The 23,034-nt window shown below is 38.8% G+C and overlaps 2 protein-coding genes across 2 annotated transcripts; one reads left to right on the top strand and one right to left on the bottom strand.

The window, feature by feature from the left end:
- Positions 1 to 830: 830 nt before the first annotated feature.
- LOC145912675 (immunoglobulin-like and fibronectin type III domain-containing protein 1) lies at positions 831 to 10,870 on the bottom strand. Its single transcript, XM_083000230.1, has 26 exons — positions 10,710 to 10,870; positions 10,292 to 10,454; positions 9,303 to 9,368; positions 9,070 to 9,239; positions 8,718 to 8,856; positions 7,964 to 8,115; positions 7,596 to 7,826; positions 7,228 to 7,438; positions 6,690 to 6,853; positions 6,343 to 6,472; positions 6,135 to 6,283; positions 5,891 to 6,041; positions 5,471 to 5,623; positions 5,261 to 5,404; positions 4,886 to 5,046; positions 4,144 to 4,294; positions 3,981 to 4,082; positions 3,519 to 3,719; positions 2,979 to 3,166; positions 2,802 to 2,916; positions 2,419 to 2,507; positions 2,149 to 2,341; positions 1,853 to 1,974; positions 1,536 to 1,713; positions 1,313 to 1,474; positions 831 to 1,243 (listed from the first exon to the last, which is right to left on the bottom strand). Exons 1-26 carry the CDS (start codon positions 10,794 to 10,796, stop codon positions 1,071 to 1,073), a joined length of 3,945 nt encoding a protein of 1,314 aa, XP_082856356.1. The 5' UTR covers positions 10,797 to 10,870; the 3' UTR covers positions 831 to 1,070.
- Positions 10,871 to 12,657: 1,787 nt separating this feature from the next.
- On the top strand, positions 12,658 to 21,900 carry LOC145911954 (uncharacterized). Its single transcript, XM_082999383.1, has 31 exons — positions 12,658 to 12,778; positions 12,865 to 12,972; positions 13,052 to 13,176; positions 13,257 to 13,382; positions 13,509 to 13,618; positions 13,709 to 13,800; positions 13,943 to 14,098; positions 14,223 to 14,316; positions 14,391 to 14,605; positions 15,217 to 15,358; positions 15,428 to 15,542; positions 15,591 to 15,741; positions 15,806 to 15,982; positions 16,247 to 16,387; positions 16,675 to 16,825; positions 17,094 to 17,267; positions 17,352 to 17,397; positions 17,457 to 17,547; positions 17,609 to 17,680; positions 17,837 to 17,932; positions 18,247 to 18,374; positions 18,494 to 18,580; positions 18,656 to 18,777; positions 18,928 to 19,050; positions 19,677 to 19,862; positions 20,018 to 20,167; positions 20,278 to 20,384; positions 20,600 to 20,707; positions 21,061 to 21,183; positions 21,250 to 21,339; positions 21,402 to 21,900. Exons 2-31 carry the CDS (start codon positions 12,877 to 12,879, stop codon positions 21,525 to 21,527), a joined length of 3,720 nt encoding a protein of 1,239 aa, XP_082855509.1. The 5' UTR covers positions 12,658 to 12,778; positions 12,865 to 12,876; the 3' UTR covers positions 21,528 to 21,900.
- The last annotated feature ends 1,134 nt before the right edge of the window (positions 21,901 to 23,034 follow it).

Raw genomic sequence — 23,034 nt, 5'->3', positions numbered from 1 at the left:
GCAATATTATAGATTATAATTATGATGAAAAAACTGTGGTTCTGGAAAAATTTAATCTCAAATGTATAAAATTCTCACCTTATATTTTAAGTTTGTTTCCTTATCGTGTGTGTTTTATTGTGATATTATATAACGTTATTATTGACGGAAATTTTAACATATTTTTACCAGTAGCACTAAATCTATCACAAACTGCTTGCTGGTGTTTGGGGTTTTTTCTCAAGCAACTTTTTAACTGAAAAAGTTATGTTTTCCTCAAACAGCTCTATTAATTATGACTCAAATCACCTTTGTTGCCTTTCTAAAAACGTATGATCAAAAACAGGGTGTTACTTTCCTGCTTAAACACGTATGCTACATGGCTTCTAACACACATATTTTTCAATTTCTTCCACTTAAAAAAACACAACTTTAATTGGAGACGCGCATTTTTAGGACGTAGCTTCAGTATACCTAACACAAATTTTTAAAATGTTGCAAACTTTTAATTCTTATAAACCAGAAAACAACTTTCAGTTAAGTTATCTGAAACAATTTCTTTGCAATGCCCCCGGCGAAATTTTTATTGCCGTCACTTTTACTTTTCTTGAAGAGCTCTATAACAGATGAGAGGAACGCATCATTTGAAGGAAATAATTTTTGGTGTAATGCATCAGTGATCAGAAACGTAAGGCGACAAATTAGGAAGGCAAGCTTAAAGCATTCGACTATAGACTGCTATGTAAAAAACTCTTTGTAACTAGTATGTGGTTTCCACAAGTGGCGTTGTAAATTTATAGCTTGTGAATAAACATCTTAAAACCTTAATGTTCTAAAGCCTTACGATAATACAAAAATCAACCAAGTGGTTTTCGTACTTACATTGGTTTATTAAGCGCTAGCTGATAAGCAAGCACCATTTCTGTGCTTTTTACATCCAGTGCCTTATTTTCGGCAAATAATTTTGTAGCACGCATACCATCCATCTTCACACCAAGCACATACGTTCTCTAGCATAAAATGCGATGAGCAAAATAACAAAGCGAATATCATACACATGTCTATATTACGATACTATGTCGTGTATTCTATTAAATTGCCAATACAGAAAGGTTTGCTTCGCTAACAGCCTTTCCCGATGGGTTGGCAACCTCAACTTTATACATGCCAACATCCCGAGATCGACAGTCGAAGATGGTTAGTGTACAAACTCCGTAGTTGTTTAAAATGGAATACTTGTTGTTGGCTCGAATGCGGACGTTATCTGCAACCATTAACACAGCCTGGTTAAAAACTGCTCTATACTGAAAAATAGTTTTTGAAAATATCCCACCTTTATACCAGGTGACTTCAGGATCAGGTTTGCCAGTTGTGGCGCAAGTAAATTTCGCTGTGCCTCTTTCTTTGACTTTAAGAGGTTTCAGCGCCAAGGTAATGTTGGCAGCCTTGCTCAAATCGAGTTTATCGTAGGACATCTTTTCAATCCTCAGTGGGCCTTCAAACGCAGATTCGCGCCGATGAGTAGACTGGCTATATAACAAATAATGCATATTTACCTCGTTTTTGAATGACGGTGAGAAGGTTGGATTGTGTGCCATCACCCCTGCCCAAATCATTTTCGGCAATGATGCGAAAGTAATATGTGCAACCAGGTTTCAAATCTCGAACGAGATATTGGGTTCCTGTTACTTTATCCTTAATTGTTTGAAAGCTTCGAGAATATGCATCTCGTTTCTGTAAAACGAGACATGAAATTGGGATATAACTTTGGTCCTCAAAGTCGAAATTTATGGTTGTTGTAATGTTTGGTTCCAGTTAGATTGATATTTTCAAGATTTTTTAAAGAACAAAGACAAGATAATGAACGACCCACCTGGATGCAATAGTGTTTGACCGCATTGCCGCCATTATTAACAGGCGGATCCCATGTTATCATCAACGATCCGTCATCTTGAATTTCCCCAAGTTTAATGTTGCAAGGTGGATCAGGCGCATCTGTAAAAATGCACTTGTAAAAAACTTGTGTCGTCAACACTCTCGAAACTGTTTAATCTTATGGTGAAATCTGGGCAAATTAACTTGACTTTATGGTTATACGAGTATAAACAGGTTTTGCATAAAACCAGCCAACTTTCCCCATTTAAATCACAAACATGCGTGTTTTTTCACCTTTGACAACAAGTTGTACCATTTTCTTCATATTGCCACTGGGATTGTCAGCGGAAAGTTCGTATGTTCCTGAATCACGTTTGGCGAGGTTGCGAATAGTGAGCTGTGTGACGCCATCTTGAGTCTGAACTACACCGCGCTTGTCCAAGTCAGTACCTTGCTTGTACCAATTTACCACCGGGCGGGGTTTTCCCTGTAGAGATTCGAAAGTTTACAAATAATTTGTCGTTGGAAGGGTTATTAATGTTTTGTATGTTGTTCTATACTCACCGAAACAGAAGCCATTAGCCTCAAAGTACTGCTGGCTGGCACTTCGATTCTCTGTGGGACGGACTTGTCGAAAGATATTTTTGGCTTTTCTGAACGCAAGAATATCATCGAGGATAGATACAAAACGTTTTCATGATAAATTGCTTTAAATGACATCTTAATTAACACGATATCTACAATGTGTCTCACAAACCTAAAAACTAATTTGGATTTAGAGTCGTCAAATGTTGGTCAATATCGCAATATTTTTTAATTTTTGAAAATGTCCACTTCGCCGTGTTAGTTTTAGCAAATGGATACAGTTTGTACCGGGTGAATGTTTTATGCACAGAAGTAGTAATAATGTATGAATTATCCCCGTAGTAAACTAATGTATTTCATACCGTGCAACTGTTTCACTTCCACGACAGACCCAACCCCACAAGCCGAGCCATAACCTCCGTCGTTGACAGGACGAACGCGGAACTTGTACTTGTCCCCAAGTGTAAGTCCAGTCACCTGAGAAAGAAGTTCGTTTATTTGAATATGAAGAAATTCTCACGATCAGGAATTTCCAATACCTTGTACTTTGCAGAACGAATTGGAAACTCATGACATCGAATCCAATCACTACTGGCCTCCTTGCACTTTTCAACATAATATCCGTTGAAAAGTGTTGGTTCAAGATCTTTGGGAGCGTTCCAAACCAGAGAGATGCTTTTGTCTGTTTTGTCGACAACTTCCAAATCAGTTGGAGGCGGTGGCGGGGCTGTACAAAATGCTTTATTAGCCTTGAAGCAACACAGTACATAAAAGAGAAAGGCTAACATTTGCGACGACAATTGACTTCGACCAGAGTTTTTCTATACGCATCGCCGCCAATTTTCTTATTGCATTAAAAACATGGCGTATAGGTAGCACCGTTTGTATGATGTCCAAATGCGATAAACGCCTGTCAAACGTCTTTTAAAAATACACTTTATGGAAAGTATAAAAGGACTTCATTACTTATTGTTACTTAATAAGGAAAAAGTTTTTGGAAGTAATGGAATATAATTTACGCAGATTGGCATTCAAGCCATGCAATAATAAGTTTACAAGTATTTGAACGTAAATATTACGGATTGGATCTTTTGCCATGATGGTTTCGCTTTCCTTCCCGTTGGGTCCTCTTCCACCTTCGTTCTCTGCACTGACGCGAAACTGATACTCGCACCCCTGACTCAAGTCTTTTACTTTGAACGTTGTATCACTGATCAGCCGACCGCTGTTTTCAGGAACCCAGTTACGTCGACCAATTCGTTTTGTCTCCAAAGTATATCCTGAACAAAACGGGAAAATTGAAAAGATATTTGTCCCAAAACGAACAATGTAAGAATAGAAACTGTTTGATAATCAGGTTGTACAATTCTTTCCTCAAAGTACAGTTTTATTTGGTTTGTTAAACAAAATGTTCCATACATTCCCTTGTCAAAAAAGTAATAAATTGTACAGAATAATGACAGACAGTCGTTATTGCACATTCGTTGTTCGTTTGTAATTCCCAAATGTTTGTTTGGTAACAAAACTACAACAATCCTTACCGTTAATTGGACTTCCTCCATCATCAGGTTCAGTCCATGAGACCACACAAGATGTTTTGGTTACGTCACTAACCGTGGGTGCGGCAATTACCGCTGGTGGCTCTGTAAAAGAAGTAGAAATCGTCGTAATACATCCACACTGCTTAGTATGTGGTGGACATACTGTATTTGTCATCGGCCATGATGTCAGCTGAAGTAAGATAAGGACTGTTTCCCATCGAATTTTGGCAATTGATGCGGAACTGATAAGATGTTCCCTTCTCAACGTGGTCGCTGGTTATTTTCAAGTCTTCTCCTGGAAATACTTTTCCAATCTAAAATCATTGTGTTAATGTAAGGTTGGTGTTATTGTCAAAGCCTTACTTTTAATCCCTATGATACTAATATTTTAAAATACTATTGCCCATTAGATTGTTTAAAATTTGTTTCTTACAATCCATTGCGAGTGTCTGCTTTGTAGATTATTCAAAAATCATTTTTTGACAGAAATTACCAACATGTTGCTGCGCATCCATCAGATACAGAATACAATTTAGAACAATATACTTGGGTGCAAAATAAGTGGAGTTGATAACTTTGAAGAAAAAAGCCAAAGCTAAGACAGCGTTGTTGCTGCTGTTTCCCTTCTGCTTTTCAGTCCTTTATTAACTCGACGCTTTTCTGCAACCAGCTGTAGTAGTACTGATGATGAACCAAGTATAGGTTCGAAACGGTTACTTAACATGATTAACAGCATCTTAGCTTTGGCTTTTTTTTTAAAATTTAGATCAATTACTACTAAACATATATTTAAAGACCAGGCGGCAATCTTTTCAAACATGCACATTTTTTTCTCAAAAATTCCAACATCTTCATTCAACCTGTGCAACGTTTTACAGTAATAGCAGAATAGCAAGTCTACATACCCTCGACCATTCCTCCATAACGTCCCCACATGTTTTCCTCTCAACCAAATATTGCGTAATGTTAAGACCCCCATCGTCGGTAGGTGGCGCCCAACCGATGGTTATTGCCTTGGAAGAAGCCTTGATTACTTTTACCGGACCGCCCGGCGCCTGCGGTGAATCTAAAAGTAATATTTCGGTTTATAGTTGGTTTTGAACGTTTCTTTATTGGGACTGAATAATATTTTCTGAAGTTTAAATAAAGATGAAATCAAATTTCAGCAGATCTTCCGTATGGGTTTCGTTCCAATACATAACGCGTAGTGATGATAACACGATTAATTCCTGTCTTCGATCCATGTATAATTTTTTGTCTGCACCACGAAATATACTTACCAGTTACTTTAAGGTTGAGGTCAGCTGTGGCTTCTCCTTCACTGTTAGTAAGCACGACACTGTATTTTCCACTATCAGCTCTCTTAGCACCAGGGAATCTTAATTCAGAGACTCCTCTTGATGAAACCGACACGTATCTACCACCTGTTTAATGTAATATAAAATAAACGGCCTTGTGATTACACAAATGGCATCTTTGTGAATGCATACCATCCAAGTCAATTGGTTTTCCGTTCACCTTCCACTCAGCTTTAGGTTTCGGAATTCCAGAAACTGGAACTTTTAGCGAAACATCTTCACCTGCAATCGCACTAACGGGGGATGCGAGGTTTTCTTTCACTGCTTCGCTAATTACAGGGGGTTCTGTCAACATAAAACGGAGCGTGTTGTTTTTTGGGGAAATAGCAAACGACCATAAATGGCTTACAAAAATAAGAAAAATGTAACGCAACAAGTATTAACGTAAAGTTTCAAAGAATTTTTTTTGGGGAAATAACAATACAGACTTTTTTGTTCACATTCTACACCGGAAGAAAAACAAGTTCAAACCGCGCATGTAAGTTATTTGCCCAAACGGCCCGTTTTTATTATTTTGAAAAAGGTGTTTCAAAAATAACCGGCGACTAATACCTGGCGAATCCATAGCTGTTATCGGTTTCTCGGTTTGACTCCACGAGCCTTTTCCTGTTGAGTTTTTGCCACAAACGCGGAATTCGTAATCACTTTCCGGTACCAAGTTGTCAACTTGTGCACTCGTGCCCTTCACTTTGTTGCTTGGCACCTAACACAGTTATCAGCAAATCAAGCACATAGTTTATATGGGATACCTTGTATAGTGAATCATTATTTATTTCCGATTTTAGCATATGCTTACAATATTCCAATCTTGTCCAGATTCCCTCATTTCCACGTAGTAAGCCGTCACCGCACTCCCACCATCGTTCTCCGGTTCTGACCACGTGACCTGTATGCTTGTTGACGTCACTTTTCCAGCTGTCGGCTTCCCAGGTGGACCCGGAGGACCTGAAAGTCACGTTTAATTTATTCACCAGTAAACCACTAAGGTGCGTCTTAGGTATTACCGCTTGCCAGAACCAATTGGGAAAGTAGAGGTTTGCTTTCCCCTTCCTCATTATAAGCGCGGACTCGGTAGGAATATTTCAAACCCTTTTTCAATCCAGTGCTCGTGTAACTGAGCGTTCCGGGTCCGACCTTAAAAAACGCATTTGTCAGTAGATTATCAATTTTTACCGTTTTGAATCCCTGTGCTTATTGACCGAAAATTTACTAGTAAATAAAATGGAATTTTTATTTTCCTGTCATTTTTAAACAGTATAAAAATGGAATAAGGTAATACATTTCGGACACAGCTATTATGTCACCGCAACTGAATTTGTTGTGTATTGATGTTCCGCAATGCAGAACAAACCTTTTGAAGCTCAGTCCACATGGGCGATTTGGAATCCTTCCTGTCGAGAATATATCCTTGCAAAGGTTTTCCTCCGTCAGATTTTGGTGGTTTCCACGCAAATGTCATTTCAGTGCTCGACACATTGCTCATTTCAATTGGCCCAACAGGTTGCGAAGGTGCATCTGAGATGCGTAGTAAACAAAATACTTTTAACTTTTCAGTCTGAAATCAGGAAGGCATATATAAGAAGGAATTGCAAAGGAGACACGTTCACATTATCTCAAAGTGTTTGAGATTTAAACTCTTAAGCGCAGACATGGTGCTGATAAATGACAATGCAATTTGCACTGGCTTTCAGACAAGTTAATTAATAATTAATCAAAATTTTAATAATAATTAATCAAGCGTAATTAATCAAAATTTCGCTGAGAGTTAAGAGCTAAGCTTGTCTCCGACGATTCCAGGGTCTAGTCTTATTGACTCCTGGGGTTTCTAAAACTATATCCCATGTGTCATTGCCATACAGTAACAAACTGGCTAAAAGGTGTTTTCTCACCAATGATAACAACCCTGAAAGAAGTGTTGGTACTGCCTTGTTTGTTTTTCAGCTGCAACGAATATTCTCCTGTATCTTCTGCGCCAAGACCGGTGATGGCGAAAGATGTGTCCTTGTCGGTTGTTTCGCTTGAAATGCGACCTTTGGTGGTCAACTTTTTACCGTCTTTTGACCACTGTGCTATGGGTAGTGGAAAACCAACGTAGGGAATCTACGACATTTTGGATAATCAAAAATATGAGGTTGAAATCACTTCTTTGCTTCCATGTTATATTTAATCAATCAAAAAACATTTTTTCACCGAAATTTATGTTGTTGGCAATACCTTCATAAAATTGCCAGACACCCGAGACGTGTGAAAACTTTACCTTCAAACGGAAGTCCTTTCCAGATTTTAGGCATTGATCCCCTTTCAATTTTTCTAATACGGCAGTGTCAAGGATCGGGCTCTGTGACGGTTTTTGCACTGTAACTGCCCTTGATTCTAACGCCTCGCTCTCACCCGCAGGATTAATTGCCCGGATGCGGAACGTGTACCGCTTCCCCTCCTGAAGTCCTTGAATCGTCACTGATTTTTCACCAGGTTTGAACGTGGCGCTCTGAACAGAACAGAAACCTTTAATATCTATGCTGCATCTTTACGTTCGCAGCTAAATGATAACAATTTGTGGTTATTGCACGAATCAAAGCATACTTAATATCTGTGAAACTTAGCAATAATTATAAATTTATTTACCTTTTGCCATCCGTTGCCGCCTTCACTTTTTTCAATGCTGTACTCGCTAATATTGTCACCCTTGCTCGTGGTAATAAAGCTAATTGTGAAATGGTTGGCCGACATGTTGTCAAACTTGATGTTACCGGCAGGTTTTGATGGAATCTCCACATCTAGGTTAAAAAAAGTTGTTTAATACTATTGCTCTATTTATATTAAAAACAAACATAATTCCGAAAACTGCGGAGTACAACACCAATTTTCGAGTTGTTTTCCGTCAATTTAGAAAGTTAAATTTGTTTGCAAATATGACAAAACGCAAAGTTTAGGTTAAGAAAAAAGTGGGGAGTGTATTGTTATAAAGAATTTTTGAGATAAATGGATATTGCTGTAAATGGAATCCGTGGAAAATGTTTGAAGGCACGTTGGTTACATAATGAAAAAGAATGCAAACTGTGGGTTAAGTTTAAATCGCATTGGCGCAGTTAACAGCGACATTATTCGATGAGCGATAGATCTGGTGATTGGTAAGCAGCTGCGCACCGCCATTGCAGTAGTGTCAAGTTGTGACGCAAATCACGATCCGACCCATTACCTCCCATGGGTTTTACAATATAGAAGGCCACGTAACTGTTGGTCGTACAGTTGTCGTCCGACTTGGATTGCGAACCGCGACGCGTTTGTTACACGCAATGCAATTAATTCTTTTTACCTATTATAAGATTCCACTTCACGTGTCGTAATGACGACGACAACAAAGTTTAATTTTACTGACCTTGGCTGATAACCATTGTGCTGGTTTTCTGGATAGTTTCTCCGGGCACTGATACAGTTTCGAAACTGACTTGGGAAAATTCAGAAAGCGAAACATTGACTGGGACGCGCATCTCGCCGAAATTGTTTTTCAGCAGAACCTTCGTGTAATAAGGTTAAAAAACACGGACACTTCGAAACGCTAGTGAAATGACAAATGCACTTGTTTATAGGGATTTAGTTTAATGTTTTCAAACATCCAAATCCCTTAAAAAGACTCAACCAATTGGAAAAAGGAAATAAGCAATGAAGTCCAAACCTAAATCAAAATAGGCTTATTTTGGGAAATGAGATTTTATAAGTTGAACACGTACCTCATACACCCCACAATCTTGTTCCTGAAAGTTGGCGAGGGTCAAAGTGCTGCCGGTCGCGGTTGTTTTAACGTCAAACTTTCTGGTCGAAACAGGGTTGCCATTGAACGTCCAGGATGCCGTTATAGGAACAGCACCGCTGAATGGCACTCGCAAAACCATCGGCGATCCTGCAACGATGCAGATGTTTGGCATACAATGGATGACTGCGTTTAACGTGTTCGATGTTTTACCGGTTTTTAAGTTTCCCATCGACTGAGATGCCTTTTCAAACTCAACAGGATCAATTGCTGGTGGTTCTGCATGACAATGGTTTCTTGTAATGGTAAAATATTTTAACAACCACGATTCGATTTTTAAGCATTGTAGACGCTTTTGTAAACAGTTTTCAAAACTTTATTCTAAGGTCGGGGCAAAAGTATGTCTTTAGGCCAGTGGTTCTCAAACTGTGGTACGCGTACCACTAATGGTACGCGAGAGCTTTTCAAGTGGTACGCGATTTAGTCTACTCTATACAATTTGCCGCACTTTGCAGAAGCCAAAAGCGCTGAAAATACATGATGTCGGTTTTCTTTATTGTGTATTTATGACGCAATAGTATCAACGTGAAATTGTTGCAGTGTTGAAGTAATTCTGACATCGTGTATTCAACTGTGCAACAATTTCACGTTGATACTATTGCGTCACAAATGCACAATAAAGAAATCCAAGCAACTTGTGATATTGGCTACATTGTTATTCATTGGTGTTATGTCATAACAGTTATGGTATAGTAATACGGTGGTACGCAGTGTATTAAAAAACAAATAAGCGGTACGTGATTGGAAAAAGTTTGAGAAACACTGCTTTAGGCTGAATAATTGAATCGTTGGCGGTAATTTACAAATATAACTTTCAAAGATTGTCAAACACACGAATTACATCATCATGATGGTACCATGGTCTAGTTTTAAACTGCACATGTAGACTTGACTGGATGTGCTGTGATTACAATATTTTGTCCCTGTATATTACGGTACGTAAGCCCCAACTGTTTTAAGCAATTATGGCGAAAATGCTTGCGGTTAACATAAATAGAAAATTATTCTCGTTGCGTGTAGTTTTCACACACAGGAAAACTAGAATCTTGTCCGCAAAAACCAACTTGAACATCGCGAACTTTGCCTATGGTAACCACAAATCAAATCTTCCAGTAAATTTGGTAAATCATAAAAGGAATAACCTGTCACCACCAATTCGAATGGAACTTCGACTCCCCCAGAGTTTGTTTTGAAGGAAATTTTTCCAGCGTCTGCTGATTCTGTGGTGGTGATAATGAGGGTGTGTTCAGCGCCACTTTGACTGATAAGTACACGTTTGCCGTCATGTCGAAGAGTTCCTCCATTCTAAACATCGGCGAATATAGAAATGTCATAACCAACACCAAACATTTTCAAGGCTACATGTAAAATTTTGTGAAAACATAGTTTCCTACCGACTACAGGGGTATTCTGACACAGTATTTGATTATGAGCTGATCTGGCACAAAATGTGTTTTGGTCAAAAAATAACCACTGCGTGCTTATTGCACCTATGTTTACCTTTTAATAATCTTTATGCTTATCATGTAACAATGCAAGGTAACGAAAGTAATGTTGTACCTTGGTCCAAAGTCCTTGATAAGATGAATCTGGTAATTCGCACGAAAACGTGGCTTTTCCACCCTTGGCAACCACTATTTCAGACATTATGATTATTTTTTAAATACCTGGTCCAAAAACCTTTAAATACAAGTAGGTTCTGAATTCCTGGCTTCTGTGTAGTTGACAATCAGCACAGCTTGCAAATGAGTTGGTGTCTATAAAAGGGCCGGCATAGTTGTCTCTTGGGACAGTTATTTCGGTCGCCGGCCCAGGCAAAGAACGCTATCTGTACAAGTAATGTATAACGCTATACCCACGTCTGCAAACTCTGCATCCAGCGGAATAAAAAACGTTGGCGCAAAACCGGTGGCGCAAGACACCTAAAACTGTTGATTAGAATGCAAAAAAGCGGTTAAAAAGTATTATTTAAGAACAACCCCGCATATCGATATATTCCCAACAATATAAAAGGGATAAACTATTTTATTTATTATCCTTTCAGAATTTCAGAAGTAAATCCAATTAAAAAACTTGGATAAAAGTTGCCTCACTGAAAACTCTCCTTGTTAATAATGTACAAGAACAAATTTAATTGAAAAAAGATTATCAGTACCAGTTTTCCGAATATAATTTCTATATGAAGAGTATCGACTACATCATATACCACACAAATTACTCGCAAACAATGACAGTTCAGGAAATGATAAGAACGTAAGAAATTGACAAAGAATTAGCCAACTTTTCCCAAGTACATTTATGCAGAATTGTCGACAGAAGGCGAAACAAGACCAAACACAATTTAAAAAGGGACAGAATTACGAAATTTGGCAATTAAAAGGACAATCTAGCATAGGGCGGATATGAACCACTTATCTGCATAGGGCGTTAGTAACTATATAACCCAACTAAATCCCGCAAACATATTAGTCTTCTGACTACTAACGTATAGGCTTGTAAGGATTGTATTTTCAACGTTAAGTTTGTTCACGAAGGCCAAAGTATTCACATATTAAAAACTTTAATGGGCGATTGCAAACAAATTATTTTGGAATGCGGGAAACGCGTTTATACGGAAAACAAATATTTGTACATTGGTACAAAGACGTAACCTTGTGTTCCAAGTTGAAGAGATGTAAGAAAACAGCATATATTCACAAGAAATAGACAATAGTTGGGCGTCGTGAAAGACTTTTTATTTATCGTCGGTCGTTTCATGTCGCTCTGTCCACTTATGGAGATCTCAACGTGAATAAAAGCTCCAAGCTCCATATGAAGAGTTATGCAATAAGCCTATATCGCCTTTTGAAGTTACCTATTATTACGGCAATATGATTCACTGATTACCCAACAAATGCAACGATGCATGCGATAAGTAAAACCCGTAAATAAAAGGTTAATGAACTGCAAACTTTAGATTATGACAGTAGATTACCCGTAGCGTAGCAAGGATAAAACCCGCCGACCCAAGCTTGTAAACAAGCGTTGAACGATCGAGTGTATTCAGAGATATTTGGTGGTGAATCTCTGTTCGGTCCTTGAATTAAATTCGGCATTGTGTTCTTGTTTGTTCAAGGAACAGCACAAGGCAAGCTGCTCATCGCACTGGGTTAATGTTTAATCCATAGTTTGACGTCTGTACTCTCATTACAAGACAATAACCTGACAACCGACGCTAGTTGGATGTGTTTTTGTACACAAAGTCCACGCGTAATTTGATGTCAAGTGCTACCGCCAGTTAGATGAACTTTGTCGAAGCGCCAGTCAAAGAGTTGCCGGGATTTGAGGCCTATATTACTTGTCAAGTGGGAGATATACCAGTGGAGTGTTCTTGTTTTCATGTACGAAGTAATGGCAGATCGATCGAGTAAATTCGATATGTGTAATTTCAGTGCTGGGCGAAAACACGCATGTTGTATAAGTTAGTCACAGAGGCAGTTATAGGCTGAGTTGCGCAAAAGATGAAACATTCAGATTTGGGCCGCTTTCCTGCTTCATGGCAAAATACATCTTACCAGAAAGCGATTTGGAATGCTCGCCGTCGTTTGCTTGGAAAACAAACCGGTGAAATATCGGAACATGAATACAAGGTACGGGTTTAACTAAACAAATTTACCATTTGTGTCGATGAATGTTTTATGACCGTGCAATGATGACACACTGCATATTTAATAAGGTACTCCAAGAAATGACAGGGCCACTGACGAAACCAGATTATTCACGATGGGTTAATGGGTATTTTCCAGACCCAGGTGAAACATGGGTCATACCCAACCCCAGAAAGGTAAAGAATGTTATTGTTTAAATTACAAGCATGAGTATGGGTGAGTTTGCAAAGTTGTTAGGAGATTTGTTTATTTAAGGCAAACCGAAGTCTGGAAAGGTCGTCTTTTCACGCAATTCCAACAAGTAATAAAGATCAAACCAACACTAGTGAAACGATGAAAACGAAGCAGTCAAAACTTCACCAATCTTCGCTGCCTCATGAGTATGGATTTGTTGAATGCTGTAGTAAACACAAGCAAACCTTATTGTTTCTGAACTTGGTTTGTGATTGTGTATCTGCAGGTTTATTGCTCTGAGCGATTCAGCTCAGCTTCACGAGAACACAATGGATCGAACACCTATCGATATTTCAACAGCATTTGATCGCATCGGACTGTGCAATGGTTGTTTCCACAGAAAGGGGCCACAGTAAGATGAAATAACGAGTGTGCCCTTGGAAGTTTGTTTGTCATTAAAACAAATATAAATTTAGTTAGTCTAGTAATAAGTTTTGTCGGATACGTTGATTCCAAAGCATTGTTCCTTTATATGTAGTCAACATTACCAAGCACCAGTTCGTATTGGGGGTGGTTATTCAATTTATCACCAAAACGCTCGAATTGCAAACGAGGATCTTTCATGGTCCACGCTTAAATGGTTGTCCAGTTCGACTGACCATCGTATCAAAATGACAGGTAAAATATCTCATACTCATTGCAGCAGTTATCAAAATATGTCACAATTGCCACCAGGAGATCCAGAACAGTTGACTGGAACGGTTTACCAGTATTCATCACACTTGTATGAACGTTTTCTTTCAAAAGGCGGTGATGGATCCGCTCTAGAAGTAAGAAAGTTTGTACCCTATGAACAGTATAATCGCTTGTAAATATTGCTCACTCGTTAGTGAATCAAACGAGTATTGGAGCACAATAGTGGGCTACTCTCAAATGTGCCGTTTTTTCATAAAAACTGTATAAACTCTGTAGGAGTATTTGGAATCTAATTTTGACCCGAACGTTTTACTGGAGTTAGAAGAGTCAGGAGTGAACACAAATCTCATCCAAGAATACTCTGACATTTACAGAGAACACATCAAACAACTATTGCGGGAAAGCTTGAAAAAACAATCTGATCTAACCAAGGTGATCTAAAAACAACTGCTGTAGAAAACCCTCGGGTTATAAAAAGTCGATTACACAAATCTTTAATACGGACTGTATGTGGCTCCTTATGCAAAAAATAGCAACGAAACCCTTTTTTGCTTAGAAATTGGGAGATGACGTTGATTTCGCAACATTGTTCAGTGAAATCGAAAGTTCAGGAACGGATATGAATATGTTGATGGTTCTGCTTACAAAAGGCAAGCTAAACATTCTTCAAACCACATTTTCACTTGTTTTTGTCAGCAAATATTTGCAACAATACAATGCATAGGGAGGAACGACGACGAAATACGACGCTTTGAGGAAATGGGCGGGAACACAGAGATCTTGGAATACTACTGTGATGAAATAAGGGCGACAGCCAGTCATGAGAAAATTATGGAGAGCTTTGAAAGGATCTTAGAAAATGACAACAGACATCGTAGTGCGGAAACGTTCATGGAATACGTCGACTCTGGAGGCAATCTGAAAATGCTCAAAAAGTTTGTGGAGCAAAGGTCTTTATCTGGTAAATAACCTTCATGGCTATATAGCACGAGATTATATGGCAAAGTATTTGACCACTTATGCTACAATAATACAGATTTAGAAGAAAATGACTTGGAAAGAAAGCGAATTGAACAATGCATTTCATCATTTCCCAACGAAGTGATTCTTTTACAAAACTTGGAGTTATTTTCAAAACGAGATGAGCATTTGTACATTTTTGCGAGACTTTTGCAACGACTGATCGAGGTAGACAACAAAATGCCTGTCTTTGGAAAAATCTTTGAATGTGAACTATTATTTTGCAGAATGGTGGAAGCATAAGAGCCTTAAAATATTTTGCAAGGTTTGGTTTTAATGAACATGTTCTATCCGACAACGTATTCGAAAGTGAAAAGGACGTCAAACTTTTGCAGGTAAAAATAATTTGCGTTTGTTGCCAAAAAAACAAAACGTTATAACGTGGGTTTCATAACTCATAAGAATTAAAAAAAACTATATGTAAACTCTTCACACGATATAATTCACGCATCATGATCGTCGATTGAACATAAAAGTAGGTTAAAGTATGTATTCGTAATTTTATCGCTGAATACATTTTATCGCTGCAGTCGATTGGAGAAGAGTTTTCAAAAGATGTCAATTTGCAAGAGGATTTAATGGAATTTCCTGACGAACCTTATGTGACCGAGGCTTACATCCGTGGAGGGGGGAACTTCCCAGCATTGGTACAAGCAATGGCGGAAGCTCTAAGTACGATTACATTCAAGATAATAACACGATGAAATCTTCTGCATACAAATGGTTAATTTTTTATCGCAGATGCACCTTGTTTTGAGCAGCAAGTTAAACTAAAAACTACCGAGACCCTTAACAAATATACAATGGGGGGTGAAACAGCAAAGATAGGAAAACTGTCCACACCAAGGTATTTGAAATAAAAAAAAAGCCGCTTATGGCGCAATGCGTTTTTTTTTCTGTGCAGAAACAGTCCAGTTCCAACATCTTCCTCAGGAGTTCTCTCCCTCCATGTTTTACCGCGGTTATTGGAAAAAGCCAGAGCTGATTTGGAGTTTGACGAAATAGTTCAGGCGGAGCAGTTGTGGTTGCACAACGAAGGACAATATATTTTAAAAGTATGTTTTGTTTATTAGTTACGTATGTAATGCCTTTGTATTACAAATTCTTACAATTCGACAGACTCTAAAGCAGAAAACGTTCGAAAACGACAGGCATATTTCAGAAGTTGACGTTTCGGAAAGAAAATTAGTAACTGCACTATATAAACATTCCAACTTTTCCACTGATGGAAGTTCAGTGTCGTCGATAACTGGAAAGAAACGAAACAGATTGTGGAATGCACCGAGGCCTTTCGAGGTTTGTTGGCTCCAAACTGACGCAAATTTATTTTTATGTTGAATAAAAAATGCATCATAATCTTATTTTAGGCTAAACTGATTTACAATGAAGATATCACCCACAAACTGGCGCATAAAGTACACAACATAACATGTTTCAAACGTTTCTTTTGTATTTGTCTTCCTATATCAAGATACAGGCACATTTTACATGTATTACAGACCCCCAAAAAATAGTTAATAATTAAAAAAATAATGTTATAGACTTCTTTCACGATTGCAGATACAACGTAGCCATATTCTGCCTACGCGCCCAAGGAGCCCATTCACACAAAACAGGCAGTTGAGGATATCATCGTTAACGGAAGACAATATTTTGGAGACACAGAAGCGCCAAAGAAACGAGCTAGACCTTTTGAAAAGGGTTAGTTTGTATGGGATTTTTAACTATGCAACTTCATATAATCTATATTTATAAAGAATATTGTCAAAACAATACTTGTTCTTTAGTAACGTAATCTAAGTATCACCAAATATATATTTCGGTATCCTACTGTTTCGTTTACGGCCGCATATGTGACAATCCTGTAACATTTTGCATGATCAAGTGCTCGCGTACGCAAGTGCATTGTTTTACACGCGCCTAAAAAATAGAGAGTCGATACCCTGGTAAATATGTTCAAAACTTATTTTCACTGTTTGTTGTTTTAGAATTTGCGTGTTGAAGACTTCCAAAAAAATTGGCATTTTGCTATAACCAGTCCACGTGGCTCAATTGTAACAGCTAATTCAATCAACCCGGAAAATCTGCCAATTACGACACATCACATACCTGTTGAAACGCCGACGCCACAAAAGAAAGGTATTTCTATAGAATTGTAGTCTGTTGTAATGTTACATTTTGCCAGTTTATGAAACGGCATCAATTATTCAGTGTTATAGGGCAGCAAAACGTGGGCACATAAAAACCTTCCTCTAAGAGCTTGTGAAAGATTATTTCAGTTCAATTGGGCTGAAACAGTTTTGTGAATTCGAAATCACAGGAAGATATTTATACGAAAGAAACTATTCATTAAATTATGTGATCACCGTTTTACATGTGGATCGATAAACTGTTACTTGCGATCTAGACAGGGTATCTCGGCGAAAGCAGCAGCGCGAAAAGCTGAAGGCAATAAAACAGGAAGCTAGTCGAAGTGGGAGAAATTCAAGACAAAGTTCACCCAGCAGCGAAAGATCTTTGTCCCCAAACATCTTACAACTTCCTTCTGTTCCAAACGTCAACAACCCGCCATTAATTCCAGGTTTGTCATATTGGATTTTTCATGTCGACGAAAAGTTGCTGTGATGAAAAGCTAAACATAATTTTTTAATCAATTTCATTTTAGATATCACAGTGACTTCGCAAGATACAGATATTGATCCTTCATCAAAGTGAGACCGATGCATGTCACTTAAACTACCAGAAACTAACAATGTTTTTGAATTAACAGGGTCAAAGATACGAAACAAGAACTGGAGGAAGAAAAATCGTCTAAATCTACTGTAGAAATACATCTCCCTTCCAAGGTTTCTACAATCGAGGTGCGATACTCATGACACAATTTGTTTCGCTGGTTAGTTAGCTGATGATTTTTTACTGAAGGTAACTCAAAAAGAGACCCCGGAAACAATGCCCCAAGTTCGCTATGCCACAGCATTTGGACACAAAATAGCAGTAAGTAGATTTTCTGCTCTCCACTGGCTTTTGTTTCCTTGCTTTCATTCGTATACCAGGGGTTTAGGGTCGATTGTTGAGATAACAAGCGCGCCATTGATCAATAATCCTGGGATTGTTGGTAGCCTTATATGATCAATGTTGGTGATTTTGCAGAGCGCTAGTTCTAGTAGCATTTCAAGTGCGAGAGAGCTGAGAAGGTTAATGGATCAGCCCGAGACCATGGTGGAAGCAGTTGGCGCCAAAACCAAGGTTGGTCGGTTTTATTTGAGCTGAAATGTGACAAATTAAAATACCCTTAAAGTTCGTAAATTTCTGGAATAAATCTAATGATTTGTATTTTACGCAAAAAGAAACTACTACACGAATGTATAATAAACAAATAAATGACATGGGCACTGATAAAACTAAAAGTCGAATCGGTCGCCAATAAGAATCAATACACCTACACATCTATATAAAGAGCAGTGAAATATTAAACGTGTATTAAAAAATAATGTAGTTATACTGACCAATCATGCACGCAGTCGTCAGCAACAATCCAAAAAAAACATTATTTTTAAAAGATAACCTCAAAATCAGAAAGTGCAATACCTTCGGAACCTCCAACAGCCTACAATAATACGACCTGGGAGGAACTATCCAAGAAAATGTTGCGCAAAAAAGTTGCATTTGGACAAACAACCAACAAAGGGTAGGTACATGTTAAACACACGAAACTTCCCACCTATACCTTGGACTTATATACGTATAAAATACATATTATAATTTTTATCTAACATTCACTTTGTTGCAACTTTTTCTCTAATTTAGAAATCACGATAAGAATGAATCGTCCAGTGATGAGGACACAAAGGATGACGAAGTTCTTGATATTTTAAAGCATTACTGCATTGTGAGGTAGGGTTAGCAAGAATGTATGTAAAACATCCTACAATTGTGACTTTATTTTTGATTTATTGGTGAATTCAATAGAGAGGACCGTGTACCTCTGTACAAACGAATTTTCGAGAAGTACGTTCTGGTGAAAAGTTTAAGAGATCGAGAGAGAAACCTGGCAAAGAAAAGAAAGGAAAAAGATTTAAAAAAAACAAACGGTTAGTTTAGCTTAAAAGTCGAGGTTATCCCTCATTTTAACAACGAATACGAGGGTACATTTTGTTACCATTTAATGACTCAACTCTGCAAACCTTTTTGTAGTTCATACAATAATATCTAAATTTTGTTTTTCAAAAATTACTTTTCAGAGCCACTGGACGAGTTTACAAAGGTCGGGACCCCAAAATTTGAATTGGGCAAAACTCGTTTTGTGTTGGAGAAAATTAAGGAAAACATTGAGGACTTGCAAATGCAAATTATTGCCACAAAAGGTATCAGTTTAACAGATAATTTCGACTGAAAATTTAATGACATATGTGGCAAAGCTGTTTTGAAATTGACAGAGCTGTAAACTGCATCAAGCAGTAATATTTTTCGCGGCCCTTGACATAAGTGCGACAAAACGTTTTTCTCACACTAAAATTCGGCTCTTTTTTGAGTCGCTTCACATTCACAAAAACAGTGGATGCGTCAACGACAAAGAACAGTGTGTTTTCCGGCAGTTTATAACAATTTGTTATAACTGTTGTTTTTGCACGATCTGACAAGCCGTGTCAACGTGTCCTTTTTTGTTTTTGTGCCCCTGCATATTTTAGTTGAGTTTACTTTGAAATTGCGGTATCAATACCCGATGAAGTCTCCCCGCATGGCAGACGAAACGTCGAAAAAATACAGCACGTATATTTTATGCCAGAAGAGCAGTACATTTTAAATTAAAATTAGTAATAAAAGAAGACGTACGCAGCGAATGGCGTGAAACTCAACTTGGAATGGCCCAACAATATAAAGTTGCACTTTCTCACATTTACTACAACAAATGCATCATTTATGGATAGCAAGGATGAAACGAAGCGTTTTTATGTTCGTAAAATTAATATTAAACCTTAAATTTCTGCAGGTGAAGTAAAGCAAACAATCGCTACTGTGGCCAGAAGAACTTTCGCAGACTCTATTGAAGCCGCGGCAGCAAGGAGAGAAAAAGCGAAAATAAAATCCAATTCATCTGTTTTCGGGGCAAAATTGACCACTTCGCAAAACTCGGAAAATGATGATAACACAAACGAAAACACGGTTAATTCGCAAGGTGCTTATTTAATGGAGTATCTTTGTAGTTTTAAGGCTTTAAATTTTGTGGTGAAAACAATCCGGTATACTTCAACATTCGCTGTGAAATAAGAAATAAAAAATTACTTAGAAGATATATGATACATTAAATGCACTACTTATGTATTTTTTTAGCCTTGACCGACAAAGAAGTACTTGCACTTCTCACACCTCGCATGCGCCTCCAGTGTGAATCACAAATGGAAGTAAGAGACCGCAAGGTGACGCTAGTGCATCTGAGAGACAAAGTAAAGCGACTGCAATCGAGACAAAGAAGCCTTCGAGGTAAGCGCGCGATGAATCCCCCGTCGCCCCACGCACAAATCTGGAGTCTTACGTTACTACTAAATTTGTACAAATTCTTTTTGATTCGATCACCTTGATTTTTTTCTCAGCACTGTGCGGTCGCTTAGTGAAACAGATCGAAAATGAGGAAGTTGAACAATGCATGAAAAGGAAGGAACTGGAACCGTTTATCCGGAAGCAGAGCGCAATCTTTCGGGTAATTAACAATCCGTTCAAAAGATATTGCGCAATACCGTAAGCGATACATTCAGTAATATTAAACATATCCGGAAATCTAGTTCTTCGCAACCACTAGCATTCGTGACATGGTGATAAAGCCTACCGCAACATTCCTGCATAGCGATTGATTAAACCTTGGAAAGATTGGGGGATTAGGCGATGGTGGCAATCTAATGTAATCGCTTGCCTCAGGAACTTCATCCTACAGATGATCCGGCTGTGGACGAGTGCGATCTGAGACAAGCACTGGCTGAACTTGATCCTGAGCTGGAATTCGTTGACAATTCGCAACTTCTCGAGGTAAAGACATTCACATTAACGCGATCCACCCTTTCATTTGGGACCTAAACATAACTTCATAGAAATTAATCGCCAAGCGCTGGAACAAATTTACGCGAACCAATGCGTTTGACGAGACATTTCGGATTACTTGCGCTTATCATAGAACCGGACGCATTACGCGAGAATGACTTCCTTTATTAGTGCCTGAAGTGGAAGCTTGCGACACGGAATGAACGTTCACAGCAGGGAATATGTGTTGGGTTTTGCCCGGTTCATTTGCGGAATTACCTTTAAAACGCAACCTGCGTTTATTTGTTGGGTGACCGAAAATAGACAGGTCGATAGCAACAAGATGTCGTTTATTGTTTCAGGGGATTTCAATGGATAACGGAATCACGTTTCGGGTGTTCTGCGTGATATCCGCCCTGCACGAAAAGCGCAACTTGCCTTCGTTCGACCGAAAGTCCCTCGAACAAAAGATGAAGCGGTGTAAAGTGAGATTTTAGTCGTGTTAAGTTACTATTTTTTCCGGAACCCCTATTAATAATCTCATCTCACAGGAACACTATGCAAGTTTGCTCGGCCCCAATTTTGACGTGGTCAACGCTGATCTCGCGGCGGCTGGAATCACCGAACCGCAGCGTCAGCAGGTGAGAATTCGTGTATCATCTAATACGAACACTTGTGAATAAACAAACTTTTCTCCGCGCAGATTATCAACAAACTGTCCCGCAGGGGAGGGGGTGGCCTTGATATTCTTGAATTCGTAACGTACGTTCCATTGTTCGTCGACGTGCACAAAAAAATCGTTTCAAACCCTCTCCCACTGACTTCATGATTCTGGATCGATGAACGACGGACGATAAACCATTGGTTGTCAGCCAAACAAGCGTTTCACGGCCTACGTAATATTATGTAACCAATTGAACGCAATTGTGGTTCCCTCTGGTATGCGTATTCGTTAGTTTATATGTTTTTGACCCGCCAAGCACTTAAAAAATTGATATTTAATATCACTGTGTAGCGATCCCACGCGTGTAGTGTGACTGTTCTTTTCACTGAAATATAAACAATGTTAAACACCAACGGGTTGTGTTATGGTCTAGTAAAGCAGTAGTCAGCAAATAATTGACTTGTCGCGATTAGCAAGCCTAAGGGCATTTTGCGCAATAACAATTACGTAATGGTAAGTTCACTTTCACTTGATTGCATTCACTGGCAGTAAAACGTGTTTAATTTCGAACGTTGTCATTGAATTGGTTTCTGGGCAGCATGTGGCCTTGTTCATTTTGAAGGAGTTGACTATGTAAGAGCCAGGTAACGGTGTGACTAATCCATGACTTGCGGAGGGCAGAGCAGTCACGCACGGTTCCACCTATACGAAAAACCGGGTATGTTACACTGCTCTTTTCATTGGGGAAATTGCTCGCTTTAATTTCGAAATACGTCAATGACGCGATGTGGAGAATCGGACTTTCGCCCACAGACGAACGGAAACCCTCGCATATTCTTTGGAGCTCTGACGTTGTGCACACATAATACGTCACAATAAAGCTCAGTTGTGACGTCATCAACATAGCAGCATTTGGGAAACTACCTGAACCGTAACTGAGAAATGAGTTTTGATAGATGAGTTTACTGAACGAAATCACGTCATCTTACGCCTAACCAAACAGTCATTTGGTTACAGCAAATATTTATCATGGTCTTATTGAGCGATTGTGTAAAGCAACAATCCCCATTTCTTCTTTCAATTGTGACGTAACAGCGTTGGGACTCAGGCCGCGATAAGGAAACTTTGCCTAAATAGTCGAAAAACTACAATTTTTGGAGTTGATTAGAGGGAATGGTGGTTCGAATTAAAGCTGTAGGTTCACCGAACCAGCGCGACATCGCTCCAGGCGTATTAGGTTCCTGCTAGAGCGCCTTGAACATCACATCACTCCCACCTTGGTCGGGTGAATGTACAAAAAACAATGGCGAAAAACTAAAAGATACACTTTGTGGAGAGGCGAATATCCAGCAGTCGAACACTAATGAACTTTGTTCTCGTGTTTACTGGCGCGCCAAGGCTCGACAATTGATACTAGCTTGCGAACCGACTTGTTTTCAACATCCAGCGTCGCCGTACGCGCTAAGTAAAGAAACAGGCGGCGCTGTTGCTCCTTCGTGGAGCGGAACAAAACAGCAAAGGTAAGGCAAACTAACTCAAGCGTATAAATTCCTCGGAATCACGATGGGAGTTTAGAAGAGAAGGTATTAAGTTCCCACTAACGCAACGAAAACTGGCTGGCACGCATAATGACGAAGAAAGACTGGCTGCGGCGAAGGGCCTTGAAGGTAAT

This window comes from Ascidia mentula, chromosome 8, assembly GCF_947561715.1.
Source record: "Ascidia mentula chromosome 8, kaAscMent1.1, whole genome shotgun sequence".
Taxonomy (NCBI): Eukaryota; Metazoa; Chordata; class Ascidiacea; order Phlebobranchia; family Ascidiidae; genus Ascidia; species Ascidia mentula.
Note: the sequence above shows the minus strand (reverse complement) of the source record. Positions and strands in the feature narration are given on the sequence as shown.